General features: G+C 38.7%; 1 protein-coding gene across 50 annotated transcripts in view; it reads left to right on the top strand.

Moving 5' to 3' along the window:
• PTPRD (protein tyrosine phosphatase receptor type D) overlaps positions 1-20,499 on the top strand; it is a 2,321,819-nt gene that overhangs the window by 2,246,190 nt on the left and 55,130 nt on the right. For all 50 annotated transcript variants that reach the window (XM_032290736.1, XM_032290738.1, XM_032290724.1 and 47 more), the window contains 3 exons: positions 6,249-6,424; positions 18,911-19,030; positions 19,551-19,705. In XM_032290736.1, the coding sequence (XP_032146627.1) occupies positions 6,249-6,424; positions 18,911-19,030; positions 19,551-19,705 (451 nt within the window). The remainder of the gene's footprint in view (positions 1-6,248; positions 6,425-18,910; positions 19,031-19,550; positions 19,706-20,499) is intronic.

Raw genomic sequence — 20,499 nt, 5'->3', positions numbered from 1 at the left:
ATGATGCCTACAGAACAAGGCATTTTTTTTTAAATGTATGTGTTTTGTAGCAACATGAAAAGACTGCAGCTATATCAGGGGATACCCTGGCAAATAATAGACTGTGCCTTTGCAATAAATGTTTGCTTTATTTTCTGTGTTGCAAAAAGAATCTTTCATGTCACCAGGTCTGATGCAGCCATGGATGGCTGTCATTGTACAAGTGAAGGGTGAGGGGAAAGGCCTGTGTCCTTTAGAATTAAATCCATTTACTTGGTAAGTTTTATTAGATTTTGTTTTTCTATTTTGTTTCCTAGTTTTGCTGGTGATAGCAAAGTAAACATTTTTGCCACATTGTGAATGTGGCAAAAATTGCATTCTAGGTCTTAACCAGCAATACAATATTGTAATGCTTTCTTGTTTGTGTGTTAGAGTAGAGGCAGGGACATTATTTACCAAATAAAAGGTAGCTTTTGTGCTCTATTGGGAGTTGAGTACCTCTGTCTTATGACAGAGAACAAACTAGTTTACCAAAAAGCAGTTTCTTTTTGACACAGTCCTTACTTCATTAGGGGTTTGTAGAACTTAAAGAAAACAAAAGTACCTGGGATTTGAAGCCAAATTGTGAATTGGAGCAGAGGAAGTTGCTCAGCTGAACATGCATCTCCATCTCTGCAGTGCAGCAGCATCCATTGGAGCCATGGTGGGATTCTGCTTTCCCTCCAAGGCTGCCTTGTAGTTATTCTCACCCCTGAAAGTCCAAGGCAAGCTTCTTTCCATGGACAGACCACCTAGTACCAATGCTTCCTCTTGTTTTTTGCTTATTTTTTGCTCCATCAGTTTCCAATCAAGCTATGAAGTAGCAGCCTCACTGAAAAATCTCATCTGAGAACATCAAAGGTAGAAGCAATAGGAATCTGCTTGAAAGAGCATCAGAGTGCATTCCTACCTAATCTGAGAGACACAAAGCCTCTATTTATCTGAAAATAACTTCACAGTGATTTCCAAGTCCAAGAAGGTTAAGAATAGCACAGAGAGACACCTTATTTTAGAACTCAAAAGGACTCGAGGGAATCAATTTGTCCAGCACGCCTTGTTTAGCAAATAAGCAATTACAGGTCTGGACAAGTTGAGTAGCTGGCCAAAGGTCACAGAGTAAACTACCAGCAGCCCTAGACAGGAGTCCAGGTTTCCTGGTCAGTTTCTTTAAATTCTTACCAAGTGCTTGGTATTGTCCCAAGACTTTAAAATGCACACACAACTTTACCTACAGTGTAATGTAATGCAAAATTGTGAACCTTCCCCTTAGGATTACTTGATTTCACAAATAATTCAAGTACCATTTTGCATCCTGCTTTTTCACTTAATGTCAGGACTTAAGGCTTTATTACAAACCCCTTATCATTAGCAACACCTTTTCAACAAAAGATATCTTTTCAAATCAAATTACCTTCTGACTTTAAAAAATCAAATCCGTGGCAAGTTGGGTGTCCTTTTTCTTCTTGGTGATTTTAAAAAATCCACATGGCCCAATTATTCAAAGTCTATGTCCAGGCTCATTTTTTTCCACTGAAACTGTAAGTAGCAATCAACAGCAAATAAAGTAAGAACCTAAAGCTTGCCTATTTCTGTTCAAATCGCTGTTTGCTATGGCTTGTTGTGCATGAAGGACAACAGAAGCACAGCTCTACCAATCGCCTATCACAGTCTCTGCCGGTTTCACAGGCTTGTGTTTATAGCTCCAGGTTTCGTTAGCCCAAAACACGGAGACCCAGCATAAAGCATCTAAGTAATATTTTTAAAGGCCACAAGAAAGAACAGTCCATTAGCTGGGGAAATACCCTTTAACACAGGAAGGGGGCGTGTTGATGGAATATGATGTTAGAGGGTCTAGCCTTAGGTTTCTCATGTATAAGGTTAGAAGGGTAAACATTTATGATGTCAGAACTACTGACATGACTGTTACTAATTAGAGAATGCACATGAAACAATGCATGAGAAATCATGAAAACCCACTCAGTGTTATAAATGCGACACAGCCACGGACTCCTAGGGAAGAACCAGTCTTAGATGTAAGCTGTTCTGAGACCAACTGAATCCAAGACAGAGTTTCTGCAGCAGGGCCAGTATCTTCTAAGATTTTGCCTATGAGGAACAGAAGGCAAACATCTTTGTCATTTTCCTTTTGTTTTAATAAGTTTTTCCTCAATCCAAAAAGAAAAAAAAAACAGGCAAACAGATAACCCCAAAAAACAAATCAAGCACTGTTATTCTAGTATTGGAGGAAGATCTCCTGGACTCCAAGAACAAAAAGCAATCACCTAATTTATAGCAACTCTACACTCTTTCAGTACTACATTTCTAGTTAAATTTCTATCCTTCATAATCCCAAAGGAATTCAATTAATTCTCACATACTTCTCTTGGATTAGAAGTGCACTGTGATTAATGTTGCATTAGCAGAACCAAATCATTTTTTGGAAAAGGCAGGGAATTGAAAATTAAATAAACAAATATGCACTACTTAGAGAAAGTCACCCCCAAAAAGTGAAAGAATGTTATAGATCCAGCCTTCCAGCAGAAACATCCTAATCAAGAACTACTGAAGAAGCATTTCATGGCAGCAAAACATTTGGAAAGCAGCATATTGTTTATTTTCACAGTGTTGGTTGAAAAGTCTTTCTAAATATGTCACGTTAAAAACCAGTCTCATCTACTTGAAATGGACTGCTGATTAACTTCAGCTTCCAATCTGGGGTTAATATTTTTAGGACAAGCCACCATCCTTTCTAAAAATTTTTCTTCTTCATCTTTCTGCACAGTATGTTATATTGGGCTTTATGAATACAGGACTCATTAGATCTTAGAGCTTCTGGAGAACATAACCATCTCTCACATCTCCACATTGCAGAGGACCTGTGAGAGAGAACTTACCTGAAATGTCTTTTCACCAGAGCGGGTAAAGAGATTTGCCAGAAGGAGGCTTTCATTCCATGTACTACCTTCTAACAAATTAGGTATCAAAATATAAAAGTAGCCTCAGCATTGTTTTCAGGATATAAAGTATTGGCTTAATAATTTGCTGTACCAGGTATTCGATTTTAAAATTTTTCAATCACTTATTTTTCAAAATATTAATTATTTCTTTTTCTTTGAGACACAGTCTTGCCCTGTTGCCCAGGATGAAGTGTGGTGGTACAGTCATGGCTCACTGCAAACTTGATCTCCTGGACTCAAATGATCCTCCCACCTCAGACTCCCAGGTAGCTGGGACTACAGGTGTGCACCACCACATCCAGCCAATTTTTTAGTTTTTGTAGAGACAGGGTCTTTTTGCCATGTTGCCCAGGCTTGTAATGTCCTGTTCTCAAGAAATCTTCCTACCTCAGACTCCCCAAAGTGTTGACATGATAGGCGTGAGCCACCATGCAAGCCCAATTTTTTATTTCTTATTTTTTGTAGAGACAAGATCTCACCATGGTGCTCAGGCTGGCTTAAACTCCTGGGCTCAAGTGAACCTCCTGCCTCAGCCTCTCAAAGTGTTGGGATTACAGGCATGAACCACCACACTTGGACCAAATTCTTAAATTCTTAAAGCATTTAGTGGTAGTATTAATCCCTGGTGCCTAGTAGTCTTCAGGCAACATTTTGGTGTTCTTATCCTGGGAAGTATAACCATTATTGAGTAGCAGCCTATCCCCTCCTTGTAAAAAAAAAAAAAATTTTTATTATTCAAACTTGAACCATATAAAAAAAAAAAAACAGTTCATTACATAATAACTGATTAACATTTACGCAAAGAGGGTGGGTGGGTCTGATTCCCCGTCTTTGGGAATGATTCTCCTGTGCATCTTCTCTGTCCTCAGATGCATCATTCTGACACATTTGTTTTCCTTGATAAGGGGGGAGGTGGCAAAGGGCCTACTTGATGCATTTTCTGAGTCATTTAGCCCAGATTTCTCCATTCTGATTTTTCTTGGAAAAAAGTTTCCTGTATACTGGCAGCTGAGTGAGGCCCTTAGCCAGAATCCTTTTTATCAGTTCTTTAATACGAAATTAAAATTTAGAAAGTGGGTTTTTCCTGTTAGATGGATTCATTCTTGGTTCAGAACCAAATCCTATGGATATGTAAGATGTGTGTACTTCCCCATGTTTGTAACCTGAGAATTTTATTTAAACTGTCATTTGAATCTACAATAATCTGGTGTTGGGGAGGAATAGGATCTTTATCAACAAAGGGCTGCCAAAACCCCAACTGCTTCTTGAGTAGCTGTAATAGATGAATAACGTTACAACCAACTGTGCGTTTCACGTTTTGCTCAAAAGGCTTTTCAGCTAATGCTGGTGATATTCCATACCCATGTGTTCATCTCAGAGTGCAGTAGCTTCCATCTGACTTTCATTACCTTTCTTGAGAGGATCAGCTTTACAACTGGAATCAGAAAAGCAGTCAAAGTCACTGCAAGTGGCAGTCAGTGCAATCTGACAATTTTAGCTTGGAAACATATGTTTCATTATAAAGAAAAAAAATAGTTACCCCATAATTCAAGACTCATATTTCCCAGGGATAGAAGGGATTGTGCCGAAGTTCTAGTGCTAACTCCCATATCATACAGATATTCCTATAATGTACTTGTTCCCACCTAGAGATAGCCAACTCACTACCTTCCAAGGAAATTTACTCATTTTTCGATTCTGGCCATTTGAAAATGGTTTATTGTCTTAGAGATGAAAGCCACGTCTCTGTAGTTATATCCTTCAGAATTTAAAACTTGGAACTCAACAGAGTAAATCTAAACCTCTCTTCTTATTCTCACAGGCAGCTCTCATCCCCAATTCCTATCATTTCCTTTGCTAGGCTATAATATACATTCTTTCCCATATGGAGTAGCTTTGATTCCCTTATTCACTGTGGCTACTCTTCTTGGAAGAAGCTCAAATTTGCCTCTCTCTGTCTTAAAGGCATGTGTTGATGGAAATCTAGGCTTTAAATCACAGTATCTACATTAAATTGTATCTCTGCTACTTATTAAATGTTGGCACTGGGGCAAATTGTTTACTCTTTTTTGTCACTAGGGTAGCAAAGGTGAATAAAAGAGACATGGTAAAAATAGGCAATAAGCAAATTCACCAACAAGTTAATAAATAATTACCACTTGTAATCAATAGTATAAAGGGTTTTCAAGGGAGTTCTGATGTATTAAGGTACTCCAGGGCAGGCCTTCTGGGATGGAGGCTGGGTGTTATGTGATGGGAAGGAGACAGTATATTCTGGGATATGGATTGAGCTAAGGAAGGAAATTAATGTTTTCTAATAACTGAAGCAGGCCAGTGTCTAGAGTTTCAAAGGCAAGGAGGTGAGTGGAGTGAGATGAGTCTGGGAAGTTGCAGAGCTTTGTAAGCAGTGTTCAGAGTTTGGAGTATGAAGGGAAGCCATTGGTGGGTTTGAAGACACTACAGTGTCTGAAATAAATTTCTTAAAATTGATCTCCTGTTAGATAGAGAAAAAACTGGAGAAGACAAAAGAAAAAGTTAGACTTCCAATTAGGAGGCATTTGTCCTAATCCAAGAAGTTTGTGTGCTGCTTAAAACAAATCACGAGTTTTAAATGAGAAGCAATATTTTACAGAGATAAAGATGCAGACAACTAGCCTATGATTAAACCTGACTCCACCAACTTTAGCAGCTTGCTCACTTTTTAAAATTTCTTTGCACCTCAGTTTTCTTCTTTGTACAAGGATAATCATGACAGGACTTACTGCATAGAGTTATTGTGAGAATTAAATGAGTTTACATATGAGTTTCCTGTTAACTAAATCTACAAAGAATGGTTCCCTGTTATGGTGTGTTCCACCCTTGCATTTTCAGACTCGGGCCTTCTTTTATCTAGTTTTTGTCTGGGAGTGGGGAAGCACATGGGTGAGGAATGTTACCAGATTGTTTATTGTTCTTTGCAAACTATTTTTTTTTTTGCCGGTGCAACAGAGAAAACTGATAACCAGCGAGAGAAAAGGCGTTCTATGAACCATCTGTTGTATTTTTTGTTCTTTGTCATACTAAAAAGACCTGAAACTTGTTTGCATACCTTTTTCTTAACATGATGGTTCTAATAGGACACACTTTTAATCTTGATTAAAATTCTACCTGCAATATATTGTGACTCCTCTAGTGTTAGGTGGAACAATGAGCTAGCACTGCCATTGGGTCACGTCCCAGACTGTTTACTCTTGTGATGTGCACACCTGGTTGAATAAGCCCCTTGTTTTCCAGGAATCCCAGGAAGTGACTACGTGAATGCCAACTACATAGATGGCTATAGGAAACAAAATGCCTATATTGCAACACAGGGATCTCTCCCCGAAACATTTGGGGACTTTTGGAGAATGATATGGGAGCAACGGAGTGCCACAGTTGTCATGATGACAAAACTAGAAGAAAGATCAAGGGTAAGCATAAGTATCCACCTCTTTCCATTTAAAAATTTTCCCTCAGAGTCTGTATATTGCATATTTTATTCTGTTCAGAATCTAACCCGTCCCTAAGGCTTAACTTTCTAACAGATACTAACTATGAATGGACATCAACAACTCTAATTAAAGTGTTCTTTAAAACTCTTCTGGGTCTTTTCAAAAAAGAAATTCTCCCCTGTTATGATGTGTGTGGTTGCTAAAGGGGAAAAAAAAAGGATTATTCAGAGGAATAGAAAACTTGGTTAGAGAAAATAAGTATTAGCGTGAACCTCTTTCAGAAACACCATTGAACAGGAACCCACGGGCTTTAAGGAGAATCCCACCAATATGTACTTCCGCTATTGTCAACTTTTTCTTTCTTGTAATCTGCAGTGCAAGACTTAAATTCTGTGAAAGAGGCTCTTAAATTATTTGCATTAGTATAAATTAAGTCAGGGCAGCTGGAAAAATGATGTGGCTGAATACACGGCCGAGAAAACACATAAATGCATAGCGGGCATTTTGCTAGTTTAAACTTCTCCAAAATGAGTAGATTTTAATAATGGAGTCATTGCTTGGTAATGTATAAGAAAAGAGTTTTATTCATCATATGAGTCCAATGTTATGGTACATGGCACATTAGTTAAATGCTGTTGATTTGAAAGACTAGAAAATAATGGGTAAGTGGTATACCATATTCCTGAGTACATGTGTACCTACTGTAGCCATCTGAAGAAAATCAACCTTTAACCTTGAGAATTTAATGAAGGGGGTCTCTGAAACTTCATTGAAGATAGCAGATACTTCCACTGAAGTGTTGAGGACATTCAAGACAGAATTTGAAACTGCAAGTGAAAGGTCTCTTTTACTGTGGTTGTGATAGTTTCAGAAAGGATATTGAAAAGAGAGAAAACCTGATTCCCTATGTATGAGAGTTGAGGTTCTATAAATGTTCTTCTAAGCTCAATGCATGGCAGTTTCTGTACTCCTAGGTGCATACATGAGGGACAATTGAAAAGCTGCCCAAGAGATTTATAAGGGGAAAGCTCAGACATAAAAAAATATTAAAAAGCCACAACTGTAACCTCAAAGGTGGGAAATCAAAAGCAGTATATGTGGTTGGTTTAGCAAACCAAAAAAGCAATTAGATCATTTCAAAACATCTGAATTTTATAGAGATGTTGAAATATTGTCTCAAAAGGAATTAAGATAAAAATGACAGACTCTCAAGACAACTGTCATACTTTACATGCAAACCCCATTCAAAAGATGTAAATGGATCTGTTCTCGATTTGTACTTAAGGTAACTCCAATATAACAAGCAATTTCTTTGAAAACAACTCTCCTTTCAAGCAATCCTTGGATATAACAGTTAATAACTATAACAATGTCTAACATTACAAGAAACACTACTGTGACCTCCGGTTTACCTGTGAGTACACTGAGGCCCAGAAAAGTACAGAAAGTTTACCTAAGGCCATTCAGCTACCAAAGTCAGGGCTGGGAATTGAAGACAGACACTCTGGCTCCAGAACACACGTGCTGTACCATCAGGCCATACTGCCTGTTGACACTTCTGTGAAGCCGAGACAGCTGAACTATTGTATTATTGCATGCATGTAAATCCGACCTACCGGGTCTGTTCTGCCTAGAGATAACTGCTGGTAACAAGCAGTCATTTGCAAAAGCTGTTTTCAGTAAAACACACATTTTATCTTGACACTGCAGGCCTTCATTAAACTGTGCACAGAAACTTGTTTTGAAATAACCAAATGAATTTCTGCCCCCTTTCTCCCTAATTGCTTCTAATAATAAAGTTAGTTCTAACTGGCCCCACTGCCACTGCACCATCTGATGGTAATGAGCAGTTCTTGGCGGAAGGCACTGTGACTTAAATACCTACAGTTTATCTTTCTGTTGCAGGCTACCTTCCCTCCCAACCCCCCTCAGCCAGAGGAACTTATTTGGAAGTTGCTAAATGAACCTCTGTTTGCTCCCTTCATTAATTACTCTTTGCTCTTGCAGGTTAGCTTTCTCCTTTGTTAAATGGCCTAAGGAGGCCAATTAAAATGCTGTCTCGTCATTTTTATTCTGTAGTGGTTCAGCCTGTACCCAGACTTATGATGACCTGCATAAGCCAATAGGCGGTTGGGGATTCTGAGCCACCACCAATCTGACATTACACAGGAGGCCTCGGCCTCAAGGCCCAAAAGCCCTTTGTTCTCCAGTCTAGCACACTTGGGACTGAATGACCAAGTGTCCTGGTGAGATTTAACACAGCACTGGAGCCTCATATTGTCTCATCTGCTCCTCCGTCTTCCTCCCTCCCATCATTCCCATCTCACTCTTTCCCTATACAGTTGCTTTTACTTAAAGTAGCCAGAAGAAAGGGGAAGCCATTCCTGGATTCCCAAACAAGAGCTTGAATTGGCTTTCACTTTAAAAGCAATGTTATAAATAGGGAGTGAGTTGTTAACGAAATCTATAGCTCCAGACTTTAGGAACGTGGTGGGTTCTGTGGGCTGACCTCTGGACTCAGTGAATTCTCAATTCCTGGCAGCCAGCTTCAAAGCAGACATTTGAACTAGCCTGGCCCTATGAGGGGAAGTGCCGCTAGTCTTCCTCATAAAGGGAGGTGTTCCAGGTAGTTTAAACAGATTACCTCTCTAAGAGCTGAAGCTTGAAATGTCATTATTTATTTTAAGGCTCAGGTTCTTAAAATAATATTTATTCCCCTGGTACATTAAGAAAACATGTGTACGTGTTGTAAACGCTTCTGTGAATTAGAAGTGTGCTAGATGCCACTGACCATAGATTTGCGGCAGGGAAGAGGGGAGAAAAAGAGAAGACAGCTTGATATTATACAAGACTGCATGGGGATACCACCATGAGAGAGCACAGCTGCGGGACAGTTCCAAGTACGGCACTTTGCAGTCAGATGTCTGAGTTCAGATGCCAACTCGAGTCCCTACTAGCTGTGTGACAATGAGCAAGTTTACTTGACTCCTCAGATTCTCATTTTTTCCTTTATTAGATTACATGGAAGGGTAATTATGGGTATCGTCTGAGATAGAGGATGTGGCAAGGTGGCTCGATGAGTCTTAAGCGGTATTGTTCGGTAAAGCAGTTGGGGGTTTATAGTGACAACTTCAGTTTCCCCAAAGGATGGCCTCCAAATAATTCAGTCCTTGTTCTCAAATGAGAAGAGTTTGTTTCTTTGTGGTTGACGATTAATCCCAACCTCTCCAAGTCACTGAACATAGTTAATTCTGCCCACATTTCCCAGTGTGGCACATCCATGCATTTTGGTCAAGAGGAGAGTAGAGCTCAGACCATGAGATTCTTTTCCGCTTGGTTTTCCCCAGGACAGGATCTCCAGAAGGGAGATCAGTCGGGGAACAGACCAAAATAGAACATTCTGGCTGCTACACTGACCATAATACAACATGAAAATCATAAGGGATATAGACAAGGGTTACATGTCGTGATAACTGTCGCTGAAGATACGTTTCCTTATGGTTCAGTTTTACATTCCCTCTCCCCTTTTTTGGTTATTTTATGGTACTAGGGAATTCTCCTGCCTTAGAGCCCATCTCTCTTTTCAAGCTGCCTGTTTTGCCTCAGCCTGGTTCATGCAATTTTGTTTTTCTTTTAAAGACAGATTCTTACTCTGTTGTCCAGGCTGGAATGCAGTGGTGTGATCATAGCCCACTGTAATCTAAAATTTCTGGGCTCAAGCCATCCTGCCTGAACATCTGGGACTACAGGCACACACCACCACCCACAGCTAATTTTTAATTTTTTTGTAGCGACTAGACTGTAACGTTGTTGCCCACGCTGTTCTCAAACTCCTGGCCTGAAGCAGTCCTCCCATCTTGGCCCCCAAAGTGTTTGGATTGCAGGCTTGAGCCAGCACATGCCTGGTCGGTTCACTCTTAAGTTGTCACTCAGATCTAAGGTTTATCAACAGTACTTGTATTAATACATTTGGTGAGTTAGAACAGCTCACTGAGACAAAAGGCTACTGGGTTCCTTAGCAGGTGTTAGAAGTTTCCCTTTCATCTTTTTTGAGAACTGATCATTCTTAGTATTTGCATGGCTAAAGAAACCCTTTTAAGTGTGAAGTATGACTTAGGACTTAAGTTGATTACTTGAAAACATGAGTTCTTTGATTTTCAAATGCCATTACTACCCTTCACATGTGGCCTTTAAACAATCCCAAACTTAACTAAGAAGACTCTTTGCCTGGTGTATACATTCAGCTGTCAACCCTGAAGGAAGTCTATGTTGAGTATTTCATATGAATTTCATTAGGGCATATAAAGAATTTTTTTTAAAAAATGATAGAAACGAGATTTTGAAGGTAAAGCGTGACTGCTGCCTGAAACACACAGATCAGTTGAAAGCTGTTGTAGACTGTCTTGTGTAATATGAAATACTGTTAGTGGGTTTTATTCCACAGTTTCCATCTTTATTGCCAAATCCTCTCAAGTTCTGCGTAGTTCATTGATTCTGTAGCAAGTCATTCTAGTGCCCTAGAATGTGGTTTCTAATTGTTTCCATGTTTCATAACATGCCAGTAAGCACACAGTCGAATTGGTCTGAGCAACCACATGGAAGGAGGAAAAGGTTTGGAAAAAATGAAGCATTTGGAGGGAAAGTAAAATGTATACAGCTGGGATTTCCACTCCAAGGATATTATTTGTGGATGACTGGGGCACATGATTGGCAGCCTTGCCTACAGACTTGGAATCTCCGAGGTGGGATTTGTCTGCTTTTTTAAGTGTACATTAAATTATTATTTAGTGTGTGTTACTTAGTGCACTTTTTTTCCTTTATGTATCTGCTCTTGACTCTCTCCTTCTCTGTCTCCCATCTTGAAGTACAGAACACAGAGGGAATGTATCAGCCTCATGCTTAGAAAGTTCTTGAGTAATCCTGGTTAGTGTTAGAAGTTCAAAGGCATAGTCAGGGTTAGCGTATATCTGACTTTCACTTCACCTCACCAGCCTGCCTTCATTCCTTGCCCGTTGTAGAGACTCATTGCTCACCTTGTCTTGCATGCTTTATGGTGGGGGTTGATTCCCTTAAAGAGCTGTTTGTAACTTCCTTAGTGTTATAGGTGTTGGAGATGGGAAGTGAAATTTTGACACGCATCAAATGGATCATGATTTCTGTTGCAATCCAATGTGGGCTGTGTCAATTTGGAGTGAAAATATAGGGCTAGAGATGAAGAATTCTGTTCTTGGTTTCCAAGCTATCTTAGGTCCCATTTTCTGTTTCCAGATAGGGAATCATACAAACCAGATGATGCCATACGTTAGTAAAGGAGATCAAATGTTTTGTGCATCATGACTTCAGTTGTCTCTTAGGCCAAAGAATGGGAAAATTCCTGCCCTACCAAAATTTTGTGGTTTGTGCTAATGAATGGAGATTAGATGCTGTCAAGGACAAAGGGACTGGGCTGGTGTTAACTTCATTTTGTTAACAATGTAGGGAACTTGACATTTGCCTGGTGGGACACTTCTGACCTAATAACCATTCATTCCTCCTCCTATGTCTTCCCCAGTCCTTGAATGTCACCTTATTAAATTTCCCCTAGCACACAGTGAAGGTGAGATGTAGACACGTACACATTTTGTTTTGTGGCTAAGAGGGCAACTCTGAGCAAAAAGCAGTAGAAAAAGAGATTGTGGTGAAGCATTTTCTTCTTTTCCTGTAAAACAAAGCTTGAGATTCTTTTCAAATTGTGAGATCCTTTTGGTTTAAAATTTGACAGAATCCCACTGAAGATTATAAATGGCAGTGTTATTGTTTTCATTGCTGTTATCGGTTTTGGAAAGCCCAGCCTTGGCCGGTGGCAGACTAATTCTTGGCCCTTCTGGTTTGTCAAGGTTCGGTAAGTTTAATGGAGAGCAAATGCTTTCCAAATGCCAGGTCTGTGTCCTTTTCCAAATGGAACTGGAAGCGCCAAAGGCCTTGAACATTTAATTTCTCAAACTGCAGCCTAAAGCGCTGCCTATCTAGGGCAACAGAAACTGTCTTTTTTTCCTTAAGCAACTTGAGGACCAGCAGCACAAACATTGCCTTTGGAGTCGGCGTGATGTATGGGATTGTTTTTGAAAGTGGTGGATACTTAATGTAAATAGGACACTGGTAACAAAAAGAATGATGCTCGTGTTGGCAATCTAAAGGATGTTTGGGTCCTTATCTAGCAAGTTCCACACTCTTGGTTTTCTCTTTTCAGCAGACACAGTGTCAGATAAAAGAGAAAGAAACCCACCAATTTCTTGCTGTTTGTTAGCTTTCTGGATTATCTACCTTCTTTCCCCACCCCACCTTCTCTACTTAGAAAGGCAGCTGACAGATCCTGGCTCAAAGCATTCCTCTTAAAGCCAATTAGAGTCCTCATGGCCTGAGTAAAGAGCAGGAATGGGAGGAGGAGATGCAGTTTTTCTCCTGATGACTTTGTACAAAGCCTTTCTCATTCTCTGCATTCGTGTCTGTGGTTCTTCTGTGCTGGATTCGGTCTCATTTCTAAGGTTTTCAGAAGTAGGCATTAATCTCTATGTTTACGGTTGTTTAGGGTCCAGTGTTTCGTTATTCTGTGTCCTTTATTAGGAGAATGTCTAGAAAGGACAATATTCCACCACTAAATACCCAGCATGTACTGGTTGTTAAAATATTGAAATGCATTGATATTGGCTGCTACATATAAATTGTCTTTTTACTGTAACACTGAATCATCTAATGATACTGTTTAGAAGAGATGACACTGGAGTCAAAGGCAACTGCTGGGAAGACCAAGGCAGAAGCAGAAGTGGCTATAGGGCTATGTGGGGCATCCAGGTGCTTTTCAGGAGTGTTTAGGGCTGAAGTAGAACCCAACCCATGTGGGAAGAGCTGATACCAAAGTGCTACTTGGAAGTGAGAAAGGGGCACCTCACACAGCTCTGCTCTGGTTAGGACAAAGTGCCAGAAACTTGAGACTTAATGACTTTCAATTTAGTGGGGGGGAAGTCATTGGAAAAGTTGAGGGCAGCTCCCTATGTCAACCTCTGGCAGACACACCAAACAAAATTTATAAAAAAACTTTTAGTAATTATTGGACAGTTTGCAAAGTGTTTGAATGGTTCAATGATCTGGTAAGCAATTTTATGATATGTAATTTGGTTTATTTTGAGAATAATATTTTTCAGCTTTATGGCTGTATATGTGAAAAGCTGTAGTGGTGGTCAAATGCTTTAATATCACTCTCATTTCAAATATTATAGTGCCTCTTTGTCCGCTACTAAGTAGTGGTTAGTAAAGATAGCTTAAAAGCGGGAAATATACAAAACAGACCGACCGCCAGTTGGAAGGAGATATCGCCAAATATTGATTGAGTGCAGAGAACTACACTGTCGTTAAGGGAATCACTGAGAAGATCTCTGTCCTTATTATGGAAATCAAGTATTCAATCTGGTCTTAAAAATTTCCAGAATAGTTATTATAACCTGTAGAAATAAATAGTTCAGCATTTAATATTTCTGTCCACTAAAATTTCTGATACTTATCTAAAACTTTCTTGTTATAGTCTCCTTGGGTATTTACAAAAGGGTACCAACATTTCCTTACTCCTAAAAATAATTTTGACTTGTGTTATCTAATGTTAGCCTGCTTGTCCGTTCCTTACAGAATGCTAATGCTTAAACAACCACTGTGCCCAAACTTACTAGCTGTGAATTTACAGTCACATTTAGCAATAAGTTATAGCACCCCACATATCAGTTATTGCCTATTCTAAGTCCTTCTTTGGCTAAATAATCTTGTCCAAAGCAGACTCTTCAAAGTACCATGTGGCAGATACATTTTGGATTGGCAATACCAGAACCCTTTGTAGGTTTCAGTTTGTTACAGTTGGAATTCTGAGGCCTTGCCGTGTTGCCATGCTCAGTAAGTCTTTATTAAATTGAGATGAGGTGGTTTTGTTTTCAGAAAGTTTTAGACAATTTAAAAATAAGCAAATCTGGACCAGAGTTAATTGACTATAAAGTTGGCCTACCACTCATTGAGTGCCTACAATATGCCGAGCACTCCCAAGATAAGCTGTATCAAAGTAAATATAGCCTAGAACGAGAGGCAGCCTTTCTCCCAAAGCACGTTCAGCAGACCTGCTAGATCAGCTTCTACCAGATACTTGCACTGACACGATTTTTAGAAATGCATTTAAATATGTTTTATTCCATCAGCTTGATTGTGATAGTTTGTCATGAGAAAGGTAAAATAAATTAATTCCATAGCATAAATTTAGCAGTGATCAACCTGTTCTTTTCAGAATTATAGAAAAATGCAAGCTTCACTTAAGGGAAATTACTTAGTGATAATAAAAAGAAATGCCCCCCCAAATTCAGCCAAAAATCTGAACTGTCTCATTCAGTTTTAGCTTCAAATAAAGTTACTAATTTCTAGTTTTTCTAAACTACAGCTGATGTTTCTAAACTACAGCTTGAGTAACAAGTTCTGCTGTTCTTCTTTTCACCTCAGAGTTGAATACATTCTCCTCTCAGAAGAGTTGGGGGTGCAGGTAGATTAAGGGAATTTTTTGGAATCTCAGAACCACCTATTTGAAGAACCAGGAGGCTTAAAAACACCTCCCCTGAGTCAATAAGGCTGATGGGTTGAGGCCAGAATGCCATGGACTGATAGTCAATAATAGCTAGTATTTGTTGAGTGCCTGTTTGTGCTAGTCATCGGGTTAAGTGTTTTAGGTGCACCATATTCAGTCTCCACAATAGCTCTGACATGCTGGAGATACTGTTCCCATTTTACAGATGAGGCGGTGAGGCTTTGGTCCTGGAGACAGAGAAGCAGTTTTCCAGGCATCCAGGGAGACTCTGCCTGACCTGCCTGACTCATAGGTCAGTCCTGAAGGCCGCTTCTGTCTATTCTCAATCGAATAGAAAAAGGCAAAAAGCGGTATTTGTATTCAGTAGCTCCTGCTTTCTAGTTCTTATGTACTCAAAGGGAGCTGCCTTCATTTCTCATCTCACAGTCAGCTCTATGTGTGAAGCCTAACAAGCAGTGACTCTAGAAATACCTTATGAGATTTTCTCTTAGGAAAACCGAGTGGGGGAAGGGCTGTTGTCAAAGGAAAACATTTTAAGAGAGAAAAATGGAGGGAGTTCATTTACACTCGCAAGTTAGATAAGGGTGCAGGAATTTCAGAAAGAAAAATTAGAAATTAGGAAAGTTAAAATATTTCTATTGTTTTCCTTTTCTTTTCCTCACTGCACTTCATACTTGCCCCCAATGCTGAAATCGGAAATCATATTTAGCATGTGGCAAAAGATGAGACTTAAAATAATATTCATCAGTAATCCTAAGCCCTTAAATTCAGCCCTCCAAAATCAGATGAAGGTGTGCAGGCTGCTCAAGGAATGAGGTCAAGAAAGGAAGTGCTGAGGTGCTTCCCCGCAAAGGGAAAAGTGTATTGCTGTCGCAATTCAGATAACCTCAGGGAAAGCTTCTAATCCCAATGCTGAGGCCATGTGTGTGCATTTTCACATACGTTAGGGTATTTATTTTTCATAAGATCCTTTTGAGAAATACTTCCTGAGAGAAAATGGTAATATTTAAATAAACCCGCTTTAACAAATTGCTCCTGATTTTTGCAGTTGGGTTTGAAACGTTTATTTTTCTTTTGGTAAATAATAAGATTAAAGTGCATTATTCAAATTGAGTACAAAAGCAACTTTTTTCTTCTTCTAGCTAGAAATTTTCACAGCATTTACTCCTTATAGTAATGCTTTGTGGTATTTTTCTTCTAAAGGGGTCAGAGTCTAAGCCAATAATAGCTGCAGTTTCAAACTTATTACGAGAAATGTAAGGATTAGGATAATTTTATTTTTTCCTGCTTCTTAGGTATGGAACAGATTTGTAGATGGAGAGTCATTAAATAATGGAGTGATTTTTCCAAAAGTTATGTGGAGGTTGGTTTCTCATTCTTTCCTTCACCTCCTCTTCTTACCTCACTAAAAGGTCTAAGTGTAACCAAGTCCCAGTTCTGAAGTATAATTATATTTAATTTGGTTCAGTGCATTGAACTGACTGCATCTATTGCATTAATGTGCTGTTAACATGCAACATGTTGTTGCATTAATGTGCTGTTTAGGGCACATCATAGTGATATTTGTCCTCAGGGATTTGATTCCTTTATTTTAAATTGAAAGGGTTGCTATCCAGCTGAAACCATTAAATGATGAGTTTGAAGTTCTCTCTTGAATCTTTAACTCAACATATTGTTGACATCTTCTCGAATATGACAATATGAGGCCTCCAAAGTTACTTTTTTGTCCTCTGCTGGGAGACGTCAACTTGACATCTATTTCATGGTTTAAAACAAAGCCTTTGGCATAATTTTTGTGGTTTTTTTCTTTCTCATCTAAATCATGACTGCTTATGTAATTATTGGTTCTGTTCAGATGGTAGCTTCTGCTACATATGTCTGCTGTGACCTGGGTTTAGCCGATGGTGAAAGAATGTATAACGATGGCCATGCCTGGTCACTCTACGTCAGTATTCTCCTTCAAGAATTGTCCTTTCTCTGTGTTGTTATCTCTTTGAGTAAGGACAAATGATAGAAATAACAAACACAGGGGACTGGGCGCAGTGGCTCACGCCTGTAATCCCAGCACTTTGGGAGGCCGAGGTGGGCAGATCATGAGGTCAGGAGACTGAGGCCATCCTGGCTAATGCGGTGAAACCCTGTCTCTGCTAAAAATACAAAAAAATTAGCCGGGTGTGGTAGTGTGCTCTTACAGTCCCAGCTACTTGGGAGGCTGAGACAGGAGAATCGCTTAAACCTGGGAGGCAGAGGTTGCAGTGAGCCAAGATCACGCCACTGCACTGCAGCCTGGCAACAGAGCGAGATTCCATCTCAAAAAAAAAAAAAAAAAAGGAAAAAAATAAGAAACGCAGAAGGCTGTTTTTGTACAACTGTACAACTAGGAAACACACAAAGTACTTTTTTAAATCTTATTAAGACAAAAGTTTTGTCTCATTGTGAACCATATTTGTTTGTTTTCATTAAAAAGGTGATGTTTATGTGGTCTGAAAGTTGAAATCAAGACGTGGGAATCAAACCTTTTGAATTTAATATCTGGCTTACTATATAACTGTAGAGTAAAACGCCTTTCTTTATTGTCTTGTCTAGGAAATTGTGTACAGGATAAAACCTCTCCCTTTCTTAGAAGGTTCAGTAGTTTCATGGAAAGAGCCCAAATCCTCAGAGGAACAGATGCTATCTCTGCGAAAGACAAAATTACAATATTATTCACGGAATGCTGTGAATACTCATATTAAACAAAAAAGCAAATCATTATGTAATAATTCTATTTGCTGGACCAAAAAATTTCTAGTGTCTATAATAATAATGCTTTATTGCTTTCGTTTAAATCCAAAGATTGTGATTTTACGTTCTTTCTTTTTCAAATAGAAAGGTGTATTCCCTTTTGAAAAATACTGCTAGGAGCTTTCTTTACCTAGAGAAATGTATTTCAGTTGGCTTCTCTTAAGAATTACTCCCATTAAAAAGGAATCTGAGATAGAAAGGATAAATATAGTCTGATCTATGACGTTAGTACAAAAATATAGTGCTGTGTTTGTTATTTTTCATTGTACTTTTTAATGTCCCACAGACTCATTCAGTAAATTTGAGGCTTACTACAGACTTGGAATTATCCTTTGTTGTGTGTTAAACTAATTAGGTTGAATACTTTGTATGTATTTTTGTTCCACTCCACATAGAAATTGTAGAGTATTCATCTTGAATGAATTTTAAATTATTTAAACTTTGTAATGTTAGTGTATGACCCTCTGAGACTCTTTTTAAAGAACAGACAGCTCTTTTCCCTGTAGACATTATAGGGTTCATTTGCTTTGGATACAAATAGCATTTATCTTGTGTTTAAAAAAAAGGACATGCTTATGTTGTTTAGTATACGTTGATAGATTTCGCAATTATTTCTACTTTTCTTTAAACAAGCATATTTGGAAGTGGTGATAGCTCGAGATGAAATACCTTGTGCCTTTTAAATCTTGATGAATTAACACTAACTATCTTACCATGTAGTTTAAATGCCAAAGTGTCATCTTCCTGATGCGATTCCTAACGTCTATCCCAGGATAAATTTGTTTTCTTTTCAACCACACTGAAGTTTCAAATCCTTCTCTCTATTTTACCCAGCAACGATCTGCAACTTATTTTTCTCCAGGAAAATTGAATCTGTTACTGTTTAGTATTCCTACCAGTTTGAAAAATGTGGTTTATATTGGCATCAGAGCAGTAATTTACATATATTGGGATAACAAAAATGCATGCCAGAAAAAGATCAACATAAAATGAAATGCAGAAAAGCTGTTTTCCTTCCACAGCAACTCAAAGTAAAGTTAATAGAGAAATGGATGCGCATTTGCCCCGAATGTGTCACTTGTTTCTTGCAGGTGAAGTGTGACCAGTATTGGCCCAGTAGAGGCACTGAAACCCATGGACTGGTTCAAGTAACGCTGCTTGATACCGTGGAGCTGGCCACATATTGTGTTCGAACGTTTGCACTTTACAAGGTTTGCTTTTTATCTTTTTCTCCTCCCTTTCCCCTCTCTATTGTTTAAAGAAAGCTTCTTTTGAGAAATCAAATCTCTTAAGGCTTTACTTAAGTCTTGATCCCAACAGCAACAGTGAAGAATGAAACAAATCTTCCATTATCACTCAGCCATTTTTCTTCTTGTCTGGCGATTTATCAGTAAATATAAAACTCTTGCTCTGAATGAAAGTTTCAGCCAATGAAGAATAGATGAAGAAGAACTAGCTCTTCCTGTAAAATAAATGTGATGGGAGCTCTCCTGGTAGTTAAACCTAAAAAATGTAATGCTTCTCACCTTAGAATTTTGTCTTCCTGAGCAAATATTTGTCACTTACAAATAGCTTGGGATTTCTACCTCCAACGATTGTGTCTTCCCAAAGGATATAGGGTGGGAGAAAGGAATTAAGATAGCACATTTTAGCATTACTTCTTCCCTGTTATTCGTCATTACCACCTGAGGCTGGGAAAACAGAATTTCAGCTGATATTCCTTCTTCACAGAATGGTTCCAGTGAGAAGAGAGAAGTGAGACAATTCCAGTTCACCGCCTGGCCTGATCATGGTGTTCCAGAGCACCCCACACCTTTTCTAGCTTTCTTACGTCGAGTCAAAACCTGCAACCCTCCCGACGCTGGTCCGATGGTTGTGCACTGCAGGTAAGAAGCATGTGTTTCACTTGCAGTCAGGAGGTTTTTGAGGAAACAGAAAGCTAAATGGCTGTTTTTACAACTTGTTGACGTTCGGGGATAGAAACTGCCTTTATAAATAATATAGCTCTCTTTTGGTCAAATGAGGCCTATGCTAACATCAAGGGGTTGGATTTGACATAGGTGCTTATTTCCCCTGGACAGAGTAAACAGCTGTGGCCCATAGCTATTATCTTTTCCCAGTAAAAAGAAACACAGAATTAAGTGTGCACATGGCTATAAATATGTAAAACAAAAAATAATATGTGGCGGAATACTCTTAAAATCCAATTTATATTGTTAAGTTCTTGGGGCTGGACTGATACAACCTTTTTACCATTGATAGGGAAAAATACTGAACAAAAATAATTACTGAACAAAATAATAAAGCATTAGGGAGACTATCTTACTGCTTAAAGATGCCTTCTGTATATTAGTAATATCAAGTCTCATACAACAAATCATTAATTTGATTTTTAAAAATTCATTTACTAGATTATATACAAGATCTATAACTTGGAAGAAGTTATGTACTCTGATGTAATAAGCTTGCGTTTCTCTTGAAATGTATACTTTGTATTTTTTGCTTAAATCTGACTAACATCTACATCACCACTCAGACTGCAATATATAAATGTTTAAAGATTTTTAAAGATTAAACTGATTTCTTCCAGTTGCTTGAGTACCTATTAAGTAACATTTCTAACAGACTGCTCAAGCTATCTGATAAGAGTCTATTTATTACTATGTAAATCTATAGTACA

The sequence above is a fragment of the Sapajus apella genome, unplaced genomic scaffold (genome assembly GCF_009761245.1).
Source record: "Sapajus apella isolate SASKATOON/1434 unplaced genomic scaffold, GSC_monkey_1.0 scaffold24, whole genome shotgun sequence".
Classification (NCBI taxonomy): Eukaryota; Metazoa; Chordata; class Mammalia; order Primates; family Cebidae; genus Sapajus; species Sapajus apella.
Note: the sequence above shows the minus strand (reverse complement) of the source record. Positions and strands in the feature narration are given on the sequence as shown.